At 31.7% G+C, this 24,711-nt stretch overlaps 1 protein-coding gene across 1 annotated transcript in view; it reads left to right on the top strand.

Moving 5' to 3' along the window:
• Positions 1–5,739: 5,739 nt before the first annotated feature.
• LOC139868902 (histone deacetylase 14, chloroplastic-like) overlaps positions 5,740–24,711 on the top strand; it is a 43,073-nt gene continuing 24,101 nt past the window's right edge. Inside the window, exons 1-4 of the mRNA XM_071857239.1 lie at positions 5,740–5,899; positions 7,132–7,182; positions 7,270–7,363; positions 7,749–7,909. Coding sequence (XP_071713340.1) covers positions 5,740–5,899; positions 7,132–7,182; positions 7,270–7,363; positions 7,749–7,909 — 466 coding nt within the window. The remainder of the gene's footprint in view (positions 5,900–7,131; positions 7,183–7,269; positions 7,364–7,748; positions 7,910–24,711) is intronic.

The raw sequence follows: 24,711 nt of genomic DNA on the forward strand, positions 1-24,711 counted from the left end.
GGGCCTATATGGTCATTGATCACATAATCCCCAACCCAGACCAATCTTCCTCCTCTCAATCTTCTGGCGACTCAACCACATACACTAACCAAAAACCCGAAAACTGGGATCGCCTTGACGCCATTGTCTTGCAATGGATCTATGGTACTATCTCCAAAGATCTTATGAGTACCATCATCAAGAAGAATTCTACTGCACAAGCTGCGTGGGAACGTTTGAAAAACATATTCCAAGACAATCGGCATACTCGTCTTGTTCATCTTCAACATAGCTTCAACAATGTCAAAATCGATGATTTCCCGAACGCCTCAGCTTACTGCCAAGAATTGAAATCGATTGCTGACCAATTATCTAATGTGGGCCTTGAAATCGATGATGATCGATTGGTTTTGCAGATGGTTACCGGACTCAACGAGTCGTACGATACAGTGACGTCTCATATTAGCCATATGGCTAAACTTCCTACTTTTTATGAAGCCCGTTCCAAGTTAATTTTGGAAGAGACTCGTAAAGCTAAGCAGGCTTCGTCTGCTTCCACCATCGCCGGAACTGCTCTCCTCTCTACTCAATCAACGGCACCTGCAAAAACTCAATCTTCATCACTCAACAACAATCGGTCAAGTGGACAAGTTAATCAGGGTTGAGGTTCTAATCGTGGCAATTACAGAGGTCGCGGTGGTTATGGACGAGGTGGTTATGGACGAGGTGGTCGTGGTCGTGGATTTTCCCCAAATCAAAATGGTTCATCTGTAACCTATAACCAGAATATACCCTATCATCAATGGGCCTGGCAGCAACAACCAACGTGGGCTCCAAGCCCATGCCCTTATCCCACAATCCAGATGCCAAGATCACCCCATTTTAATGCCCAACCTGGGCTTCTTGGCCCACGCCCACAGGCCCACTCTTACGCACCCTCTGCATCCACTTCTACTCCAACCGATATTGAATCCGCGATGTATACTATGAGTTTAAATCCACCGAAGGATAACAATTGGTACATGGATACGGGAGCTACATCACACATGACCGGGTCACAAGGTAACCTCACGTATTATTTTCATTCGAGTCTACCTAAATATATTTTAGTTGGTAATGGTAATCGTATTCCGATTCATGGGACAGGCCAATCTCACATACCGACTACTCAAAAACCATTACTTTTATCAAATGTTCTTTACGCACCACAACTTATTAAAAATCTTATTTCTGTACGTAAACTAACCACTGATAATCTTATTTCTATCACTTTTGATCCGTTTGGTTTTACTGTGAAGGATTTTCTGAAGGGGACCACCATTCTTCGGTGTAATAGCACCGGTGATCTTTATCCACTCCACTCTTCCATGCTGCATCAACTATCCACGTCTTCCACTTTTATTGCTTTCTCTCAAGATTTATGGCATCATCGCCTTGGACATCCGGGGAGTGATATCATAAAATCTCTTAGAAATAAACGATCGATTTCTTGTAATTCGACTACTAGTAATAAAATTTGTCAATCTTGCATTTTTGGCAAACATATAAAATTACCGTTTCATGCTTCTTTATCTAATACATGTTCTCCTTTTGAAATTATACATAGCGATTTGTGGACATCCCCAATTGTTAGTAATAATGGTCATCGATATTATGTTCTTTTTCTTGACAATTACACCAATTTTTTATGGACATTTCCCATTGGCAATAAGTCTCAGGTTTTCTCAATCTTTAAAGCATTTCACTCCTACATATTCACACAATTTGGCCACAAAATTAAACAACTACAATGTGATAATGGCACCGAGTACAATAATACCTCTTTTCATCAATTTTGTGCACTAAATGGCATGACCTTCCGTTTTTCGTGTCCTTATACTTCCTCACAAAATGGCAAAGCCGAACGCAAAATTCGTGCCATTAACAATGTCATACGCACACTCCTCTCTCACTCTAGCGTTCCTCTTCGTTTTTGGCCTCACGCTCTTGAATTAGCTACATATCTCTTAAATATTCTTCCAAGCAAACTTCTACAAAATCTCTCACCTACTCAAAAACTCTACAATAAAATCCCATCTTACGACCATTTAAGAGTATTTGGTTGTCTCTGTTATCCCTTATTCCCATCTACCAAAATTCATAAACTCGAATCTCGTTCTACACCCTGCGTATTTTTAGGTTATCCAACACATCATCGAGGGTATAAATGTTATGATCTCCACACTCACAAAATTATTATCTCTCGCCATGTGATATTTGATGAACATACCTTCCCATTTTCCAAACTACATCCGACTACACCCGACACCTACCAATCGTTCACTGATGACATTCATCCATTTCTATACCAATCGTCTAACACTACTACTGATCATTCTACTTCTATAAATCCGTCCAGTCCACCAAGCCTAACAACACCAACTCCTACTAGTCCACAAAGCCCAATAACACCTACTACTCCTCAATCCACCTCCACGAGCCCAATTAATTCCTCACCACCTTCCATGCCGTCCATTTCTCCTCAATTATCTTCGTCGCCACCTGTTTCCGCAAACTCTTCACATACTACACAACCAAATCCCCCACTTCCACCCAATCCTCCACGCACAATTGTTACCCGTAGCATGTCGGGTATTGTCAATCCCAAAATTCCGTTTAATCTCTCCGCAACCACTTCTCCCTCTCCTCTTCCATCCAACCCACACCAAGCTCTCGCTGACCCAAATTGGAAACGTGCTATGGCCGACGAATATAAGGCTCTAATGGAAAATAATACTTGGATACTGGTTCCTCGGTTATCTAACATGCAGGTTATTAGATCTATGTGGATTTTTAGGCACAAAACAAAGTCGGATGGTTCATTCGAACGATATAAAGCTCGATTAGTTGGAGATGGTAGAGCACAACACGTTGGTATCGATTGCAATGAAACATTCAGCCCCGTAGTCAAGCCAGCCACCATACGCATGGTCCTTAGCATCGCGGTCTCTAAATCATGGAAAATCAACCAACTTGACGTTAAAAACGCATTCTTACATTGGAATCTGAATGAAACTTTATACATGCACCAACCCTTTGGTTTTCGTGATAAGAACTATCCAAATCACGTTTGTCTTTTGAAAAGGTCCCTTTATGGCTTAAAACAAGCCCCTCGAGCATGGTACCAAAGGTTTGCCGAATATTCCACGACTATTGGGTTTGTACATAGTAAATGTGATCATTCTTTATTCATCTATCACCATGGTAATGACATTGCCTATCTTTTGTTGTACGTTGATGATATTATCCTCACATCCTCAAATGATCAGCTTCGACTAAGATTAATCTCACTTTTATCTAGCGAATTTGCCATGAAAGACTTAGGTGCTCTACATTCGTTTTTGGGGATACAGGTCACTCGCTCCTCACAAGGTCTGTTTCTTTCTCAACAAAATTATGCCAAGTCAATTATAGAACGATCAGGTCTTACCAATTGCAACCCTGTGTCCACTCCTGTTGATAAATCACGAAAACTTAGTTCTAAACAGGGGAAACCATATGCCAATTCCACCAAATATAGAAGCTTGGCTGGAGCATTACAGTCAAGGTTGAAAAAGACACGAGACGGGGGCCGAAACGGTAGCGACCTCAAAACGTCGCAACGGAAAAAACCGGGCCGAGACGGGGTCGAAACGGATGTTGACTAATGTTGACTTTTATATATATAAATATATATTTACACATATTTTAGAACTAAAAAACCTTCGTTGACAAGTTTATACCTATAATTGTTATTAGCGTTAATATAATACAAAATGAAATACTAAACTAAGTCAATTTTGATTGATTTGACCGACTTATGACCGATTTTAACAAAATTTCTGACTTTTGACCGGCGTTGACCCAATTTTTTCTGCATTTGACACGACTTTTGACCGTTGACCGGCTTATAAGAAAACGGGACGAGGTCGAAACGGTTTAGTCACTAAAACGCCGCAACAGGCGTCGCAACAGACGCAACGGACGCCGTTTACAACAGTGATTACAGTATCTAACTTTCACTAGACCGGACATTTCTTATGATGTACAACAGATTTGCTTACATATGCACGATCCCAAAGAGGTACACATGAATGCTCTAAAACGTGTAATTCGCTATGTACAAGGGACTCTTTCTCTCGGTTTACATATCACTCGGTCTCGTTCCACTGATCTTATATCCTATACTGATGCGGATTGGGGTGGATGTCCCGACACGCGACGATCCACTTCTGGTTATTGTGTTTATTATGGTGACAACTTAATCTCGTGGTCTTCTAAACGACAAACAACACTGTCTCGCTCAAGTGCCGAGGCTGAATACCGAGGAGTCGCAAATGTTGTGGCCGAATCATGTTGGCTACGTAATCTTTTACTTGAACTACATTGTCCCATAACGAAAGCTACACTAGTTTTTTGTGATAATATGAGTGCTATATATCTATCTGGTAATCCGGTTCATCATCAAAGAACTAAACACGTAGAAATGGACATTCACTTTGTTCGGGAGAAAGTTGCCAAGGGACAAGTCCGAATTTTGCATGTTCCCACGAGATATCAAATCGCCGACATCTTTACTAAAGGTCTACCCAGATTATTATTCGACGAGTTTCGTTCCAGTCTACGCGTTTCGCTACCGAAGGCTTCGACTGCGGGGGAGTATTAGCTGTATATTAGCTATAGGATTAAAGTCAACCTTATTATTTATGTCATTTATCTTGTAATATCATTTGATTTATTCTCTGTATCTATCCCAAAAATAAAGGGATGCTTATTACATAGAGATAGGGATACGTGTGTATATATACCGATCAAAGTTATGAAGGAATACACGAATTACAATTCTTTCAGAGTCGGTAAGGAGCACGTTCTACATGAGCAGCACCGGGAACAAGATCGATATTGAATGCCAATATATGAGAGTGCAGTTCGTTTTGATGAATAATAATGGCTGCAAAACACATATTTGAAGTCTCTACATTCCCCACAAAATCGGGCAAAATTTTGTGGAGAATTTTCCGAAAAATTTTCAATTGCAGATTAAGCCCATTTTCGCAATATAACTAGAAAACGGCGATATGAGCAAGACTTCTTTTTATATTATGTAAAAAAGGAACATAAATATTAAATATGAATACATATGTTAAAAGAAATTTGTTAACATTAAGATCTTTTTGAGCAAAGGCTCGGTGAACACGGAAAAATCCATGCTCGAAAATGTGCTCAGCAGTAGAGAATGTTCTAATACTAAAAACACCCTGAAACAATGATGAGAAACTTTATTATCATCCTTACTCTTAACATAAAAAAGAATAGAAGTTTTCTAATTAAGGGTTGTCATTAAGATATTTGGACATGTTAATTATGTTTGTACATTCAATGTAACTACTCATTCTTTAGAAATAACCACCACTAAGTCAACAAATGTATCACAAGTTAATGCATAAATTTTTTCTTAAAGACAACCCTAAGGGTTGTCATTAGAAAACTTCAAAAGAATAACATGTACTTAGACCACTCCCAACCATGACACCGTCATGGACACTTCCTCAGCGCCACATCAGCTTTCTCTCTCCTCATTTCTCACCACTTCCTCTCATAACACTCTCAGGACACATCATTGCCAACCATGACATACTTCCTCCCAATCACATACCCCACAAAATTAATTAAATAAGTAATGTACAAGGTTGTTTATGCTAAAGTACAAGTAAATAAAGCAAAGAAAAAAAGAAAGAAAAAATGATCTCGTGCTGGAAGATGCTTGGGGAAGAAAAAGATGAGGGCGAATCTTATGAGGGCGGACTGAGGGCTTGGGAGGGCACACCAATGCCAATGGAGCCCTCGAGGAAGAATGGTGAGGAAGGGATTGAGGGCGGACCATTGGGAGTGGTCTTATATGGTCATTGAAAATTCAACAATACATCAACATGAAACAGTGTAACGTGTACCTGAAATAGACTAGCAATTTTCTTGAACATTTTTCCTAAAAAAACATTCAAAACACCAGATAGGTACATACATACATTAGTGTATCCATCACCCTGCTCGCTTTCTTCGGCTAAACGTGTCATTTCATCGAATGCCGCGAAAGCCTCCAAGGACATTTTTTCCACCTCCATTTGCCAATGAACAGCCATATCTACCATCTTGAGACCCCAAAAACAAATTTTGAATTGCATCTCCTTTATTCAAATCATCAATATTTTTCCATTTCCGTTTGACTGCTCTACTTAGGAAGGAGGGATTCAACTAATTAATGATGAGGTCAGGCGTGTACTTAAAAAACACCAATATATGTCATATTGTTGTAATTGTCCTTCAATTATCTTTTGTTTTTTAAGTTTTAGCGATGGACACCAACGAAAGAAGAATAGTTAAGAATCATACTACTTTTGTTTGTAAACACTAAACTTAATAATTCTATTCTAAATAAATAGATTATTTATAATCTTCATTGTGTTGCTGTAGCTTGTCGATTCTGTCTGTCCTCAAGAAGAAAGTATTCGGTAGCCTCTTCTAAACTAGTAGTAGGTGGCAAGACATGTGAGAGTATACCAAAAGTAGTTTATAGTTTAAGTATCCTACTATGGATCATAAAAAGGTACAATGTTACGTTAATTATCCATCCCCTGCTCAATATAATAGATACGTGTTGGAAAATTTGTTTGAAAAAATGTGTTTCGACACCAATTAATATATAACAAAGTGATATATATTAACGACTATTGAGTTATGTAACCACTAATGAGGGCTTTAAAATGAAATAAAGAAAGTCTGAAACGGTTTAATGGTGAATGAAATATCGCGTCTTAAAATTGCTAGTTTAGAGCAGATTGAAATATGTGGAACTTGTCACACATAGGAGGGGAAAGAACTTATATGTAGTATATAAGTGGATGACTATAAGCTTTTGCAGATCTCAAATTAAAAATTTGGAAGTTCGGATATTCGGAAAATCCGATATCCGAATCCGAAATTTCGGATATCCGAAATTTCGAATTCGGATATCTGATGGCCAAAACCACTATCCGAATTTTCGGATATCCGAATTTTCGGATATCCGGTTTTGAACACCCCTAATAATTATAGCAACATAAAATTATCATTCAATTGTTTGTTTACATTTTGCAGAAGCTGGGCATGGGCATGGGCATAGATGCAAGAGTTCCTTATATTTTGAGTGTTCTTGAAAAACAAAACTCACTCCGGAGGTGGATACAAACATATTACCTTTATTTTTAAATTGTGTAATTTATGTTATTTTTTCAGGTCATTGTCCTTTTTCAATATTCGTAGAAATAAACGAAAAGGGGATAAATAGCATTCAGAGTTTAAATCTGCGGAAAATGTCAAATAGGAAAAGGTAATGATAGTATGTCCCCGTGTTTTTATACCTAGTTAGAGTGCTTCCAACAGTCTGTTTTCCACCCGCCCAGACCTCCGTCCACCTGGACGTCAATGCGAGCAAAGCGTCCACGCGTTCGCCCTTCGTTTCGTCCGTTGAATGTCTTTTTCTGAAATGTTGTTGGACGAGAGTAACAGGCAAAAATATACTTGTTGGAGGCTGCAACAGCTCTATTTCATTTCATTTAAATTTATTATTATTAATTTTTATTAATTTATACTATTTATACATCTCCATTTCCTAATTTTTATTCAAACATAACTCTCATTTTATCACTTTTCCATATCCAAATACAATCTAATTTAACCATTTTCACTTTCAAATATATCAATACGAATCGCAGTACCGCAAATTCGGATCCCAACGTAAATGCGGTATTAACGATCACAAATAATCTAAATTATAACCAAGCACTTGAATTACTTGATAATTTGGATGAGTTAAGCGATGATGAAAAAGTCGAACTCATACCAAGAGCACCTAGAAGATATCTACATAGAGATCGTGAAAACGTGATTGTACCGGACTACTTGTTTTTAATTGTGACAACCCGAAAATTTCCGACCAAATTTAAACTTAATCTTTATATGATTTCGACACGATAAGCAAAGTCTGTAACGTTGAGTCTCAAAAATTTTGAACTGTTTCATATATTAAATTGATCTTCGACCATTACCGACGATTCACGAACTTGTACTTGTAAATAAATATGTATATATATATATATATATATATATATATATATATATAAATGTAATATATATATATATATATATATATATATATATATATATATATATATATATATATATAATGTATAAGTATCAAATATTTAAATAATGTTATCATATAATGAATGATATCATTACATAATTAATAGATTGTAATATTAATATATTAAATGTAGTTACAAGTTAAAATATAATTGTTATACTAATATTATTATTACTTTCAATATTAATATAAAAATCAGTATTAGTTATTTTATTATTTTCAATATAAAATATATGAAAGTTAACACTTGTAATTTGTTATATCATTATCATTACTAAAAAAATTATCATTTTTATTCCAAAATTATTATTATTATTATTTCTAATACTTTTAATCATTATTCTTATTATTATTAGTATTAATCGGATAATATTAATATTATTATTATTAATATATCTAATTACTTGTTAATACAAATTATATATAATAATGAAATATAAAAACATATATATATATATATATATATATATATATATATATATATATATATATATACTGATATATACAGATACACTATATGAATTAGTATTATTGTATTTAGATTAATTAAATACATAATTATGCAAACACAGAATCAAAATCAGTTTCACGTTACAATCATATTGTGATTAATTTGATTCTCATATCTCAAATTAGTACCAATCAAGATTCAATCACAAGAACAAAACAAAATTTGATAGAAATCAGTAATCGAAGAATGTACGAATTTTGTTACAGGTCATAATCTGACTTATTTCTTTTCTTGTTTCTTCTTCTTGTTTGAAGAATCCTGTCTACGTTCTGTTACATGTCGACTTCACAATCGTCCTTCAAATCTTGTTACTGCATAAACCTGTCGACCCAATCTAGCTACAAAACAACTTCAATTGATTCTTACCTTATTACAAATTGAATCCAATCAATGATACAAACAATATCAGTTGCACATCACGATCACTCTTTTGTTTCCTGTCTCTAATCCTATTTTAGAATCAAATTCAATCACACATGTATCCAAATTCTGTTAGCAATCCACCTCAACTTTTATACTTCTTTCATTCTGTTCTCTGTCTTCTTTCAAAACACAACCCATCACCTTTTTGAATTTACTGACTCAAGAACGTACAATTTTGCTGTGTTTGTTACCAGTCTCATTCATCTATCAAATCCTTATTAAATAATTAGTTACATAATATCTTTTACTATATCTATATATGGATATACTTGAGAGAGTATTAGAGGAAACATCACCAAAACTTGAGCAACCGAAGCTCAACCCATCATCTCACTTCATCTTTAATCATCAAACCATCGTTCATCATAATCATGTTTCAACAAATCACCACCATGGCTCGCCATTTAACCATCACAACCCTCTTCTTCTTCTTCTCTCTCTCTCTCTCTCTCTCATTCTTTTCTTTGTTATCTCCTTCGTGAAACAAACCATACCATCTCCTCATAAACCTGCAACTGCTACGACTTCAACTGCACCAGCATACTCATCTTTATTTCTGTTTTGAAATGATCAATTCCAGTCTCCTGTTCCTTTCTGCTTCATCTGAGAAAAACGAACGTGAAGGTAACCTGCAACTATGATGATCCGATTTCTAAACACTCTATTTTCTGTTTCAATTAACACCCACCATGGAATTCGCGTCATCAACCCCATTACAACCGCTGCAGCTATGTAAACCCACATATATATTTGAAATTGAAATCTTCGAATAATATTATCAATCAAAACTACTTTAGCATATTCATTGTTTCCTTTTTAGCCGACCATAGTGGAAGACATGATTAATAGATATTACATGTGAGGATGTGAGCTGTAAAGGGATTTAGGTGATTATTATTCTGTTTTCAAACCAACCCCACAAACACAAATAACCCTATAAAGTTTAGCAATCAGAATAATCGAATTAGGCTTGTGGATACGGTTGGGCATGATTGACATTAGTTTCTTGGGCTGCTATGTTCTGTTTATAAATGGGCCAAAAATTATTATGTTGGGCTGCTGCTTTGCCGTTATTATTATTTATTTTTTTTGCTGTATTCAGATATCCAAAAACTGCTGAGATGTTTCGTTTCTAATCATGTCCCAACAAAACAATCACCACCACCATAGCTTTACCATAAAGAACCATTGAATTACACGTTAGTTACTGCTACGGTGATTCTGTTTCTGTTTCTGTTTAATCCAAACCAAACCGCCACCACCATGTCTCGAGCTACTCGCTTTTCTGTGATAATGTTATATGATGATGATGATGTGATGACCCGGGAATTTCCGACCAAATTTAAACTTAATCTTTATATAAATTCGACACGATAAGCAAAGTCTGTAAAACTGAGTCTACAATTTTTTGAACTATTTTCATATTCAATTGACCCTTGACTATTCCCGACGATTCACGAACAATTGTGTGTAAATAAATATATATCAAAATAGATATAAGAGTTTATATATGATATTAAACACTTTAATCAATTGGAATTAAAGATGTAAAAATAATAAATAGGATAATTAAGTAACTATTAATATATAAATATATATATATATATATATATATATATATATATATATATATATATATATATATATATATATATATATATATATATATATATATATATATGATATCCATAAAGAAGTATTAATATATGTATATTGGGTATTATATATAAAAGATATAAACCTTATATGTTGAAAGAATATAAAAATTTTAATAAATATATATATTACTTACATATGTAAAGCACTTACATACTTACATATATAATATGCAAAAACATATAATAATATATATACTCATAACAAAATGTATAAATATTCAAATATGTTATAAATTTACAATGTATCACATAATCGATAATATGTAATATTAATTAGAAATTGCATATTATATTTTAATACAAAGTATAGATATAAAATTTGATACCTTTAAATTGTTACTAATATTATTGTTATCTTTATTAATATCATTATTATTATGTATTATTAGCATTATTATTACTTCTATTATTATTATTAGTATTGTTTTGATTGGTAATATTATTATTGTTATTATTTTCTATGATTATAATTATCTGCATTTCTATTATTTCCAATTATACTAATAAAAAAAATTAATATTAATAAAATATGTATTTATATTTACTAATTAATAATGTGACTTTAATTATATAAAAAAAGGAAATTACAGAATCAACTTTATGCCTTATGTCATAATCAAACTACTTGAAATTTTTGTATCTGTCTTTAAATTATTACTAACCCAAATCATTCAGTACAAATCACAATCTAAATTGGAAGAACAATCCAAATTCTATTTGCAGTCTTTTTCCACTTTTTATTTCTCTTCTTTTATGAACACTAGAATATAGGTATATATTACATTCAGGCACTTACACATATATATTAGACACACATATTATTCTCATTCTCCATATGCCATCTTGAAAGACCACCACAACCGAGACTTCCATCACCATTAATACCAACTTATCACTACCTTTACATTCTGTCTGAACCTTTAACAATCGTCCAACCTCCTCTCTTGAACATCCGGCAACCGAAGCATGAACACTCACTTAGAACATCTGCCACCACCCTACAATTGAAGCCAAACCAAACCATGAGGGAACCTGCAAACACTCCCATCAGACCATCACAGCTGCTGCAGGTTGTCTTCTATTTCAACTCAGTTAAAAAAAAAACCATCTTCATGAAATCACAACATTGAACCATTACTGCTGCATCTAACCTGTTTCTTTCTGTCCCGAGACTATCATTTAAACCATCGAAGACTGCAATTGCAACTGCAGCTGTAAATCACTTCACCAACAAACCACAACACTATAAACATTTCCAACCAATCAATAATTCAAATACGAAGTATAACTGTGAACCAAACCCAGAATCCAAAACCACCTGCAAGTTGTTCCAACTTCTGTCTTGTTAACAATCATGTACCCAAACTGAACCACACCATCAACACGTTACTGCTACTGCTATGCAGCCATATGTTGAATCTGCTTACAATCGAATCCTTACCATAATCATTAACGATTAGTACTACAAGCTGTTACAACTCTGGTAAGACCACAACAAAATCTTTGATTTAAGCACATAACAGAACATATATATATATATATATATATATATATATATATATATATATATATATATATATATATATATATATATATATATATATGAAAAGGTAAATATATGATTAATAGTTATACAAGATTTCATTTAAACTAATGGATACAAATACATAATATATATTACCTTCATCTATACTCCAAACTATATTATGTTAGAAAAATCAAGATTTATTAGATAATTATATACATACCTGTTTGACTGATTATAACCAGACTATCCTTCCAAATGAATTAATAAGGATCATACCTGTTGTATATGAAGAAGATTATGTGAAACCATTGTGATTCAATAAACACCCTGCAACCAACCATTAGCAGACCTGTAATTCCATGTTGCTGCTACACATTTCAACTTCTAATTAGGGTTTTCATTCAATCAAATCGCCAAATCAATCACCATCACTACATACTTCAAAATACCTCAAATCGTCATCAATAACATTTAAAACCTTTCCATTGTTAAGGTTCATACTTGATTCAGAAAAATAAAAATAATAATTAATTAAATACATAAATAATACACAGAATAAATTTATAGATGAATGAAGAAAGGATGATAATGAATCAAGTACCTGATATTGATAACAATGATAATCGGAACCTATTAGATCAAGTTTGTTCTGTTCTTATTCGTATTCAACCTTAAAAACCACCGAAAGATTTCAGTCTCATCCTTCTGTTCCTGTTAAAATTGGGAAACGATGATGAAGAAGATTGATAATAGCGATGATGATTGTTAATGGATTGAATCGATGATGACAATTCTCTCTACGGGTTGCTTCTGCTAACTCGATCTGAATCAGTGTGTGTGTTGGGAACCCTAAATAAAACGCGTATATTCTTTATAGTAGGTATTATTATTATTATTATTATTATTATTATTATTATTATTATTATTATTATTATTATTATTATTATTATTATTATTATTATTATTATTATTATTATTATTATTATTACTATTAATATTATTATTATTATCATTATTACATTATTATTACAATAACAAATAAATAATTTTTTTATATAAATAATTATATTTATTACATACACCATATCTATAATAATATTAAATACTATTTTTTTTAATAAAAGATTATCATTATACAATATTGGTTAAGTTATTTATAATCTATATTAAAATATAATCATATATATATATATATATATATATATATATATATATATATATATATATATATATATATATATATATATATATATATATATAAGTATTAATTTTAAAACATTATATGATATTTTTGATCATTAATATATAATAATTATCATAAATGATTTACAAAATTATATTAAACACATTAATAAAAATTTGGTATATAAATATTAAGTATCTATTTAAAATATATATAAATAAATATAATTAAGTTAATTATTAATAAATAATAATATTTAAATAAACTTGTTTAAATGTTATTATATGTTTTAATATATGTAATTGATATAGGTTCGTGAATCCGAGGCCAACCCTATACTTGTTCAATGACGTCATAAGTATTTTTACTACAATATACATTATGGTGAGTTTCATTTGATCCCTTTTTAAATGCTTTTGCAATATATATTTTTGGGACTGAGAATACATGCGCAATTTTTATAAATGTTTTACGAAATAGACACAAGTAATCGAAACTACATTATATGGTTGAATTATCGAAATCGAATATGCCCTTTTTATTAAGTCTGGTAATCTAAGAATTAGGGAACAGACACCCTAATTGACGCGAACTCTAAAGATAGATCTATCGGGCCCAACAAGCCCCATCCAAAGTACCGGATGCTTTAGTACTTCGAAATTTATATCATGTCTGAAGGAGGATCCCAGAATGATGGGGATATTCTTATATGCATATTGTGAATGTCGGTTACCAGGTGTTCAATCCATATGAATGATATTTTTGTCTCTATGCATGGGACGTATGTTTATGAGAAATGAAAATATGAAATCTTGTGGTCTATTAAACTTATGAAATGTTTATTTATGTTAAACTAATGAACTCACCAACCTTTTGATTGACACTTGAAAGCATGTTTATTCTCAGGTACGAAAGAAATCTTCCGCTGTGCATTTGCTCATTTTATAGATATTACTTGGAGTCATTCATGGCATATTTCAAAAGACGTTGCATTCGATTCGTCGAGTTCATCAAGATTATTATCAAGTCAATTATAGTTGGATATATTATGAAATGGTATGCATGCCTGTCAACTTTCGATGTAATGAAAGATTGTCTTTTCAAAAACGAATGCAATGTTTGTAAAATGTATCATATAGAGGTCAAGTACCTCGCGATGTAATCAACTGTTGTGAATCGTTTATAATTGATATGGACTTCGTTCGAATGGATTAGGACGGGTCTTTACAGATGATAGACGATGAGGATGATGAACGATAATGCTAAGGATAGGTGATGAAGTAATAATGATTACGTAATGATGATGATGTTGCTACCTTTTCTATTTTCTGTCGGTTTAAAAGAAGGGAAAAGAGGAACAGAAGCACTACACAAACATCCGTCGTTTTATTTATTTTTATTTTTCAACCCATTAACCATTTATGGCCCAACATAGATTAACTTAGGCTCAAATAATTATTCTGGCCCAACAAGAATGGTGACGAGCTGTTTCGGTATATATAAGTCCACGATTCGAATAAGATGATGAAGTAATGAATAGATGAGATGATGAAATGATACGATGGTGATAATGATGCAGTTAAGGTGTCACGATAATAACAGTGAAATTTTGATAAGGATAATTGATGATGATGCGAGGTAAAAAGAACGATGATACACAATGATCCTGATACGCGATATTTGATATCGATGATGATACATGAGTTCGTGAAGGAGAATGATGATAATATGATATTATGATGATATTATAATGGTATAACTGATGATCCATTAGTGAAAAAGAAACGATGATAATTATAATTTATGGTAAAGAAGATGCACAGTTTGGTATATTATAAGTATATAAAAACGCGATGTATTACCAAAACAAATCGATGGATCTTTGGTTTAAAGGTGTTAACGGGTTAGCGGGACGTCGCAGGTTCAAACCCGAACTTGGACATTTTTTTTTAGAACTACTTCTTTGAGGTAGTTTACTTATTACTCATTATTATTATTATTATTATTATTATTATTATTATTATTATTATTATTATTATTATTATTATTATCATTATTATTATTATTATTATTATTATTATTATTATTATTATTGTTAGATTATTACCAATATTAAAAATATATTATTAGTATCATTCATACAATTAATGTTATTATCATTATTGTTAGTATTAGTAATATTATTATTATTATTATTATTATTATTATTATTATTATTATTATTATTATTATTATTATTATTATTATTATTATTATTATTATTATCATTATTATCATTAGTAGTAAAGTTATTATTATCATAGTTATTAGTATTATTAGTATTATTATTATCATTAATATTTTTATTATCATTATTATTATTATTTTTAACATTAATATTATTTTTATCAAGTAACTATTAGTTATATAAAAACTATACTTAATACATATAATATAACTATATTTTTATTTATTTAAAGTACATAAAATGAATACATTTATGAAACATACAAGTTATTAATATAAAATGATATCACTAATATATATATATATATATATATATATATATATATATATATAAATTGGTTTGATTACAATTATAAGTGTTAATATATATATATATATATATATATATATATATATATATATATATATATATATATATATATATATATATATATATATATATATATAAATGATATAGGTTCGTGAATCCGAGGCCAACCCTGCATTGTTCAGTTCCGTCGTATGCATATTTTTACTACAAAATATCGTATAGTGAGTTCCTTTGCTCCCTTTTACTCTTTACATTTTTGGGACTGAGAATACATGCGCTGTTTTTATAACTGCTTTATTAAATGCTTTTGAAATATATTTTGAACTGAGAATACATGAAATGCTTTTATAAATGTTTGACGAGATAGACACAAGCAAAACATTCCTCGAATAAATTATTATGCAGACAGAAGTTCTGTGGATTATGATTGAATTAGTTGGACGTGATAATTGCCACTAATTGTTGTGAATATTTTCCCCCTGATTATTATTGCTTGGTAACCTAAGAATTAGAAATGGGTATGGCCCTAATTCACGCAAATCCTAAAGGTAGCTACCGGGTTTAACACCCCCACCCAGAATGTTCACTAGACGGAAGAGCTAGTGGGCGTGGTGTTTAGTACTTCGAAGTTTATATATTATACAGACGAGATGTTCTGTTTTGGGGATATTATTGATGCGCATTATATGTTAAGGTCGGTTACCAAGCCAAGCAATGAATGCAAAGTGAATGTTATGTATAGAGAGAATGATTTTATACACAGGTTATGTGTATGTTATTTTTGTGCACGAGATATGTGTACGGTTATTAAAAATCGTGAGGCAACCTACGGGGGAGAAAAGGATACGAACCTACTCTGCTAAGCATTATGAAAAATGGTTTCGTACACGAGATAGGTGTACTGTATTTGAATCTTGTGGTCTATCAAAATGATGAATTTTACTGTTTATGATAAACCTATGAACTCACCAACCTTTTGGTTGACACTTTTAAGCATGTTTATTCTCAGGTATGAAAGAAATCTTCCGCTGTGCATTTGCTCATTTAGAGATAATACTTGGAGTCATTCATGACATATTTCAAAAGACATTGCATTCGAGTCGTTGAGTTCATCAAGAATATTATTGAGTCATTTATAGTCGGATATATTATGAAATGGTATGCATGCCATCAACTTTCGATGTGATGAAAGTTTGTCTTTTATAAACGAATGCAATGTTTGTAAAATGTATCATTTAGAGGTCAAATACCTCGCTATGAAATCAATTATTGTTAATCATTTATAATCGGTATGAACGGGTCCTTTCAGTTGATAACAGAGCGGTGGTCTTAGCGAACCAGGTCTTGCATTAGTGTGTCTAACTGATAGTTGATAAGACGCATTAGTGAGTCTGGACTTCGACCGTGTCTGCTTGTCAAAAGTTTTGCTTATCATTTCGTGTCGAAAATTACCTACCTATCATCTTCAGTCTTGACACGTCTTATTGCAATTATTGCATAGATGGTGTACAGAAAAATTCATATCTCATCACATTAAATCTTGTCTGACACGTTTCCTTAACTCCCTCCGTAATCTACTGGATCTTCTGTACTATATATGGGTATTCTATGTAGATAGAATATCATCCGATATTCGAGAATCATTTCATATCGAAAATCCTTTATCTAACCGTGTAAGATGAATTCTACAACCAGTTCAAGTTCTTCGAATTCTGACAGCTATTCCGATATGGATTTCCACTCGAGCACCGAAAGCAGTGTAACCGGAATGGATCAACCAATCAGCCATCATCAATTCTGGATGAATTGGGGCTAAGTTCGTAGTCAACTTAATCAATGAGACAAAAAGAAGGCGATTCTTTCCACCAACCAAATTCACCTCTTGGCAAAGAACCTGAATCACTTACCGGCGAACCTATCCGAAACACCATTTTCCCCCTCATTGCCAAGATATCTCGCAACGATTACATAATATCTACAATTCTAAACCTAATTCATCCACTTGTTCAAACAGTCAATCATCCCGGCGTAATAGAAGAAGTCAACGAGCTTCGCGCTCGAGTAATCAATTTGGAGAATATGGTGCGAAACTTACCAGCTTCAGCAACATCACCAGCACCAACAGTACCACCAACAACCCAAGCTTCAACATCACATGCCTCAACATCACAACTTATACCTCGGACCTAATCATCGTTCTACCTATCGTTCTACATCATTTATCTTCGTTCTACATGATGATTATATAATTTCTAATATTTTAGAGATTATGTAATCTAGTTCTAACCGTAAATCAGATGAGTTTATATCATATTAACTCATTAAATCCACGATTACATCTGAAGAAAATATATATGTAAGTATATTTTCATAAAGATTGTAATTAATAATTCTTTTGTACAAACTGTTAATGGTGAAAATATTTTAACGGGTAGGTAATACCCGAGGAATATTTAGATTTCACATTAATGTGTTACACTGTACATTCTTCAAATCCGATTCAACAGTCATCTACTATCCTACATACAACCACAGATACACGTATTCGTTCACCAAAGAATAACCATTTTCATTCCAAATCAATTTCATATACGAGTTTCTGCCAATAAAAATCCAAGTCAAGATTTGACAAGTGGCATAATGAAGAAAATAATGAATAAAATAAAATTAATTAGTAACCAATTAATTAACTACGTAAAATTTCTTCACCATATTCTGAACTTAGATATTTTAAATTCTGAGATCATATATTGGACTATTGGACTACTAACCTTGAAAAAAAAAGAATAGGAAATATAAATTATAACACATTTTGATGTAAAACATCGTTAATAAGCTACATCTTCTATAATTAAACATTTTCTTCAATTTTGCCACTTGATTTCATCCTAAACATCAATTGTATCTTGACGATTATGATCTGCATTCAAACCCTTCGAAATTCTTGCAAACACCTCGAATTGAAAACCAATGATTCAGATATGATAACATTGAGTGCAGATGAAGCAGCAAAAGCTATAGATGGTCTTAATGGTCAGAAGCTTAATAATAAAGAATGGTGTGTTTGGAACTGAAAAACAGATTGAGCAAACTATGAAGGAGGCTGTGAATAAATCACAAGGACTAAACCTGTAATTACAGAATCCAGACCAGTATCTGCTAAAATCTTTAGCGAATACCTTGCTCCTTACTTAACTTAAATCCTTGCGGAAAAGTTTCTGCCTCATCCTTCGATTCTAGATATTTTAAATTCTAAAATATCATCGTATCTTTTGTTATGAATATCTTCGATATTTCTGAAGATACCTTCCTAAATATCTTTGTCCGAAATTATTTATCTCCTCGTGCTATCTATATTACATCATAAAAGAAAATATTTTAATTTCTAAATTTCTCTAAAATTCGAGTTTGAATTATGAATGGTTTCTGGAGAAGTGTAGAGAATTGAAGCATGAGTTAGTATAATATAATGGCGCTTGACCAACGTGATTATATTACAGTAAGTCATGCTGAATTTCTAATGGAACGTGATGATGGTTCACAGATCATACCCTCATCATGTGCCATGTTACATAACTCTTTCATTCTACCTAATCTCTAAAAACATCAAGAAAATATTTCTCTTTATGATTCGGTCTTTTCCGTGATTCTGGTAATTTAACAAGTCAAATCGTGCTATTACCATTTCTTTCTTAGAACGTTAGCCATGATCATTTGAAATCCAAAGATTTGATCTACAAATCCGAGATGTCTTGATCACTTTAAGTCAGGAAGAAAACAAAAGCACGAAGCTTCAAAATAGAAGAAAGTATAAGATTGATGAAAATAATGGAACTAAAGAGATCAAGTTATAATGAAATATCAGACGAAACAATCGAGACAGATTACCGCATTTAATTAAAGAGAATCATAATTTCCTTGATTACCGAAGAATCAAATCTTATATAGATTTCGAAGATTATTTCTAAATTCCTTGAATTCCGAAAATCCACCGTGACTACGTCAAAAGTTAAATCTCTATCTCAATCTTTTGTGATAGCTTCACTAGTACTCTTCACAAAAATCAAATTGTTTATCCATAGTACTCACTGATGATAAAACTTTAATTTTCAGCTCGTATGCGTCATGAAAACATACTTATTGTCAGCCATGACCATCCCAATCAAATTTCGGGACGAAATTTCTTTAACGGGTAGGTACTGTGACAACCCGAAAATTTCCGACCAAATTTAAACTTAATCTTTATATGATTTCGACATGATAAGCAAAGTCTGTAACATTGAGTCTCAAAAATTTTGAACTGTTTCATATATTAAATTGATCTTCGACCATTACCGATGATTCACGAACTTGTACTTCTAAATAAATATGTATATATATATATATATATATATATATATATATATATATATATATATATATATATATATATATATATATATATATATATATATATATATATAATGTATAAGTATCAAATATTTAAATAATGTTATCATATAATGAATGATATCATTACATAATTAATAGATTGTAATATTAATATATTAAATGTAGTTACAAGTAAAAATATAATAGTTATACTAATATTATTATTACTTTCATTATTAATATAAAATCAGTATTAGTTATTTTATTATTTTCAATATAAAATATATGAAAGTTAACACTTGTAATTTGTTATATCATTATCATTACTAAAAAAATTATCATTTTTATTCCAAAATTATTATTATTATTATTCCTAATACTTTTAATCATTATTCTTATTATTATTAGTATTAATCGGATAATATTAATATTAATATTATTAATATATCTAATTACTTGTTAATACAAATTATATATAATAATGAAATATAAATACAGATATATAAAAACACACACACACACACACACACACATATATATATATATATATATATATATATATATATATATATATATATATATATATATATATATATATATATATATATATATATATACTGATATATACATATACACTATATGAATCAGTATTATTGTATTTAGATTAATTAAATACAGAATTATGCAAACACAGAATCAAAATCAGTTTCACGTTACAATCATACTGTGATTAATTTGATTCCCCTATCTCAAATTAGTACCAATTAAGATTAAATCACAAGAACAAAACAAAATTTGATAGAAATCAGTAACAGAAGAATGTACGAATTTTGTTACAGGTCATAATCTGACTTATTTCTTTTCTTGTTTCTTCTTCTTGTTTGAAGAATCCTGTCTACGTTCTGTTACATGTCGACTTCACAATCGTCCTTCAAATATTGTTACTGCATAAACCTGTCGACCCAATCTAGCTACAAAACAACTTCAATTGATTCTTACCTGATTACAAATTGAATCCAATCAATGATACAAACAATATCAGTTGCACATCACGATCACTCTTTTGTTTCCAGTCTCTAATCCTGTTTTAGAATCAAATTCAATCACAGATGTATCCAAATTCTGTTAGCAATCCACCTCAACTTTTATACTTCTTTCATTCTGTTCTCTGTCTTCTTTCAAAACACAACCCATCACCTTTTTGAATTTACTGACTCAAGAACGTACAATTTTGTTGTGTTTGTTACTAGTCTTATTCATCTATCAAATCCTTATTATATAATTAGTTACATAATATCTTTTACTATATCTATATATGGATATACTTGAGAGAGTATTAGAGGAAACATCACCAACACTTGAGCAACCGAAGCTTAACCCACCATCTCACTTCATCTTTAATCATCAAACCATCGTTCATCATAATCATGTTTCACCAAATCACCACCATGGCTCACCATTTAACCATCACAACCCTCTTCTTCTTCTCTCTCTCTCTCTCTCTCATTCTTTTATTTGTTATCTCCTTCGTGAAACAAACCATACCATCTCCTCATAAACCTGCAACTGCTACGACTTCAACTGCACCAGCATACTCATCTTTATTTCTGTTTTGAAATGATCAATTCCAGTCTCCTGTTCGTTTCTGCTTCATCTGAGAAAAATGAACGTGAAGGTAACCTGCAACTATGATGATCCGATTTCTAAACACTCTATTTTCTGTTTCAATTAACACCCACCATGGAAATCGCGACATCAACCCAATTACAACCGCTGCAGCTATGTAAACCCATATATATATTTGAAATTGAAATCTTCGAATAATATTATCAATCAAAACTACTTTAGAATATTCATTGTTTCCTTTTTGGCCAACCATAGTGGAAGACATGATTAATAGATATTACACGTGAGCATGTGAGCTGAAAAGGGATTTAGGTGATTATTATTCTGTTTTCAAACCAAACCCACAAACACAAATAACCCTATAAAGTTTAGCAATCAGAATAATCGAATTAGGCTTGTGGATACGGTTGGGCATGATTGACATTAGTTTCTTAGGCTGCTATGTTCTGTTTATAAATGGGCCAAAAATTATTATGTTGGGCTACTGCTTTGCCGTTTTTTTTTTTGCTGTATTCAGATATCCAAAAACTGCTGCGATGTTTCATTTCTAATCCTGTCCCAATAAAACAATCACCACCACCATAGCTTTACCATAAAGAACCATTGAATTACACGTTAGTTACTGCTACGGTGATTCTGTTTCTGTTTCTGTTTAAACCAAACCAAACCGCCACCACCATGTCTCGAGCTACTCTCTTTTCTGTGATAATGTTATATGATGATGATGATAGACGATGAGGATGATGAACGGTAATGCTAAGGATAGGTGATGAAGTAATAATGATTACGTAATGATGATGATGTTGCTACCTTTTCTATTTTCTGTCGGTTAAAAAGAAGGGAAAAGAGGAACAGAAGCACTACACAAACATCCATCATTTTATTTATTTTTATTTTTCAACCCATTAACCATTTATGGCCCAACATAGATTAACTTAGGCTCAAATAATTATTCTGGCCCAACAAGAATGGTGACGAGCAGTTTCGGTTTATATAAGTCCACGATTCGAATAAGATGATGAAGTAACGAATAGATGAGATGATGAAATGATACGATGGTGATAACGATGCAGTTAAGGTGTCACGATAATAACAGTGAAATTTTGATAAGGATAATTGATGATGAAGCGAGGTAAAAAGAATGATGATACACGATGATCCTGATACGCGATATTTGATATCGATGATGATACATGAATTCGTGAAGGAGAATGATGATAATATGATATTATGTTGATATTATAATGGTATAACTGATGATCCATTAGTGAAAAAGAAACGATGATAATTATAATTTATGGTGAAGAAGATGCACAGTTTGGTATATTATAAGTATATAAAAACGAGATGTATTACCAAAACAAATCGTTGGATCTTTGGTTTAAAGGTGTTAACGGGTTAGCGGGATGTCGCAGGTTCAAACCCGAACTTGGGCATTTTTGTTAGAACTACTTCTTTGAGGTAGTTTACTTATTACTCATTATTATTATCATCATCATCATCATCATCATTATTATTATTATTATTATTATTATTATTATTATTATTATTATTATTATTATTATTATTATTATTATTATTATTATTATTATTATTATTATTATTATTATTATTATTGTTATTAGATTATTACCAATATTAAAAATATATTATTAGTATCATTCATACAATTAATGTTATTATCATTATTGTTAGTATTAGTAATATCATTATTATTATTATTATTATTATTATAATTATAATTATAATTATTATTATTATTATTATTATTATTATTATTATTATTATTATTATTATTATTATTATTATTATTATTATTATTATATTATTGTAAGACCCTACACCCAAGTGTACAGGTGTACATGAACGTTGAATAATCAGACTGAAACTGACAGCTGAGATGGAGCTTGTGCGCGCCGCGCACATATAGTGGTGCGCTCAGCGCACCTAGTCTGCGACAGAATCCTGCTTTTTGATAGTTTGAATTAAATGAAGGGCATTTTGGTCTTTTCACTTGAGGCCGGATGTGTGGCCATATTATCAGTTTGGATCTAGTTTTTGACCACATTTCAAATCCACAAACACTCTCATTTCATTCTTAGAGAGAGAGATTTCTAGAGAGAGATTTGGACAAGAAGGAGAAGAAGGAGCTTGAATCGATCAAAATCTCAAGTGTTAAGGTTGTTCATCTCGCTCTTGGCTACGTTGTGGTAGTATTGGTAAGTTCTAACTCCGAGTTTTCATAGTTTGATTTAGTGTTCATAATTGGGGTTTTGATTTGGGTGTTCTTGAGTAAACTCACTAGTTGATAATTGGGTGATTGAGTTAGTAAATGGTGTTGATAACCATTGTTGGTGGGTTTTGGATTGGATGATGAAATTGATTGGTTGATAATCATGTTTGGATGTGAAATCACTTGTTAACTTAGGTTATAAGTGATTATTAGTGTAAACTTGCAAATGGGTGTTTTGACTTGAGATTAGGTCAAAATGGGTTTTGTGTAAATTGATGCAAGTAATGTGTTTTGATGATGAAACCTTGAGTAAATGGGTTGTTGGAACATAATCACTAGTCGATTGTGATTATGGGTGTTTCGGGTAAGATTTTGACTTAGTCAAATTGGAAGTAAGTACAATTGGGTTAATATTGCACTTATTGGTATTTTGGTTATAAGCTAGAGTGTTTGGTTTATTTGT

The sequence above is a fragment of the Rutidosis leptorrhynchoides genome, chromosome 9 (genome assembly GCF_046630445.1).
Source record: "Rutidosis leptorrhynchoides isolate AG116_Rl617_1_P2 chromosome 9, CSIRO_AGI_Rlap_v1, whole genome shotgun sequence".
Classification (NCBI taxonomy): domain Eukaryota; kingdom Viridiplantae; phylum Streptophyta; class Magnoliopsida; order Asterales; family Asteraceae; genus Rutidosis; species Rutidosis leptorrhynchoides.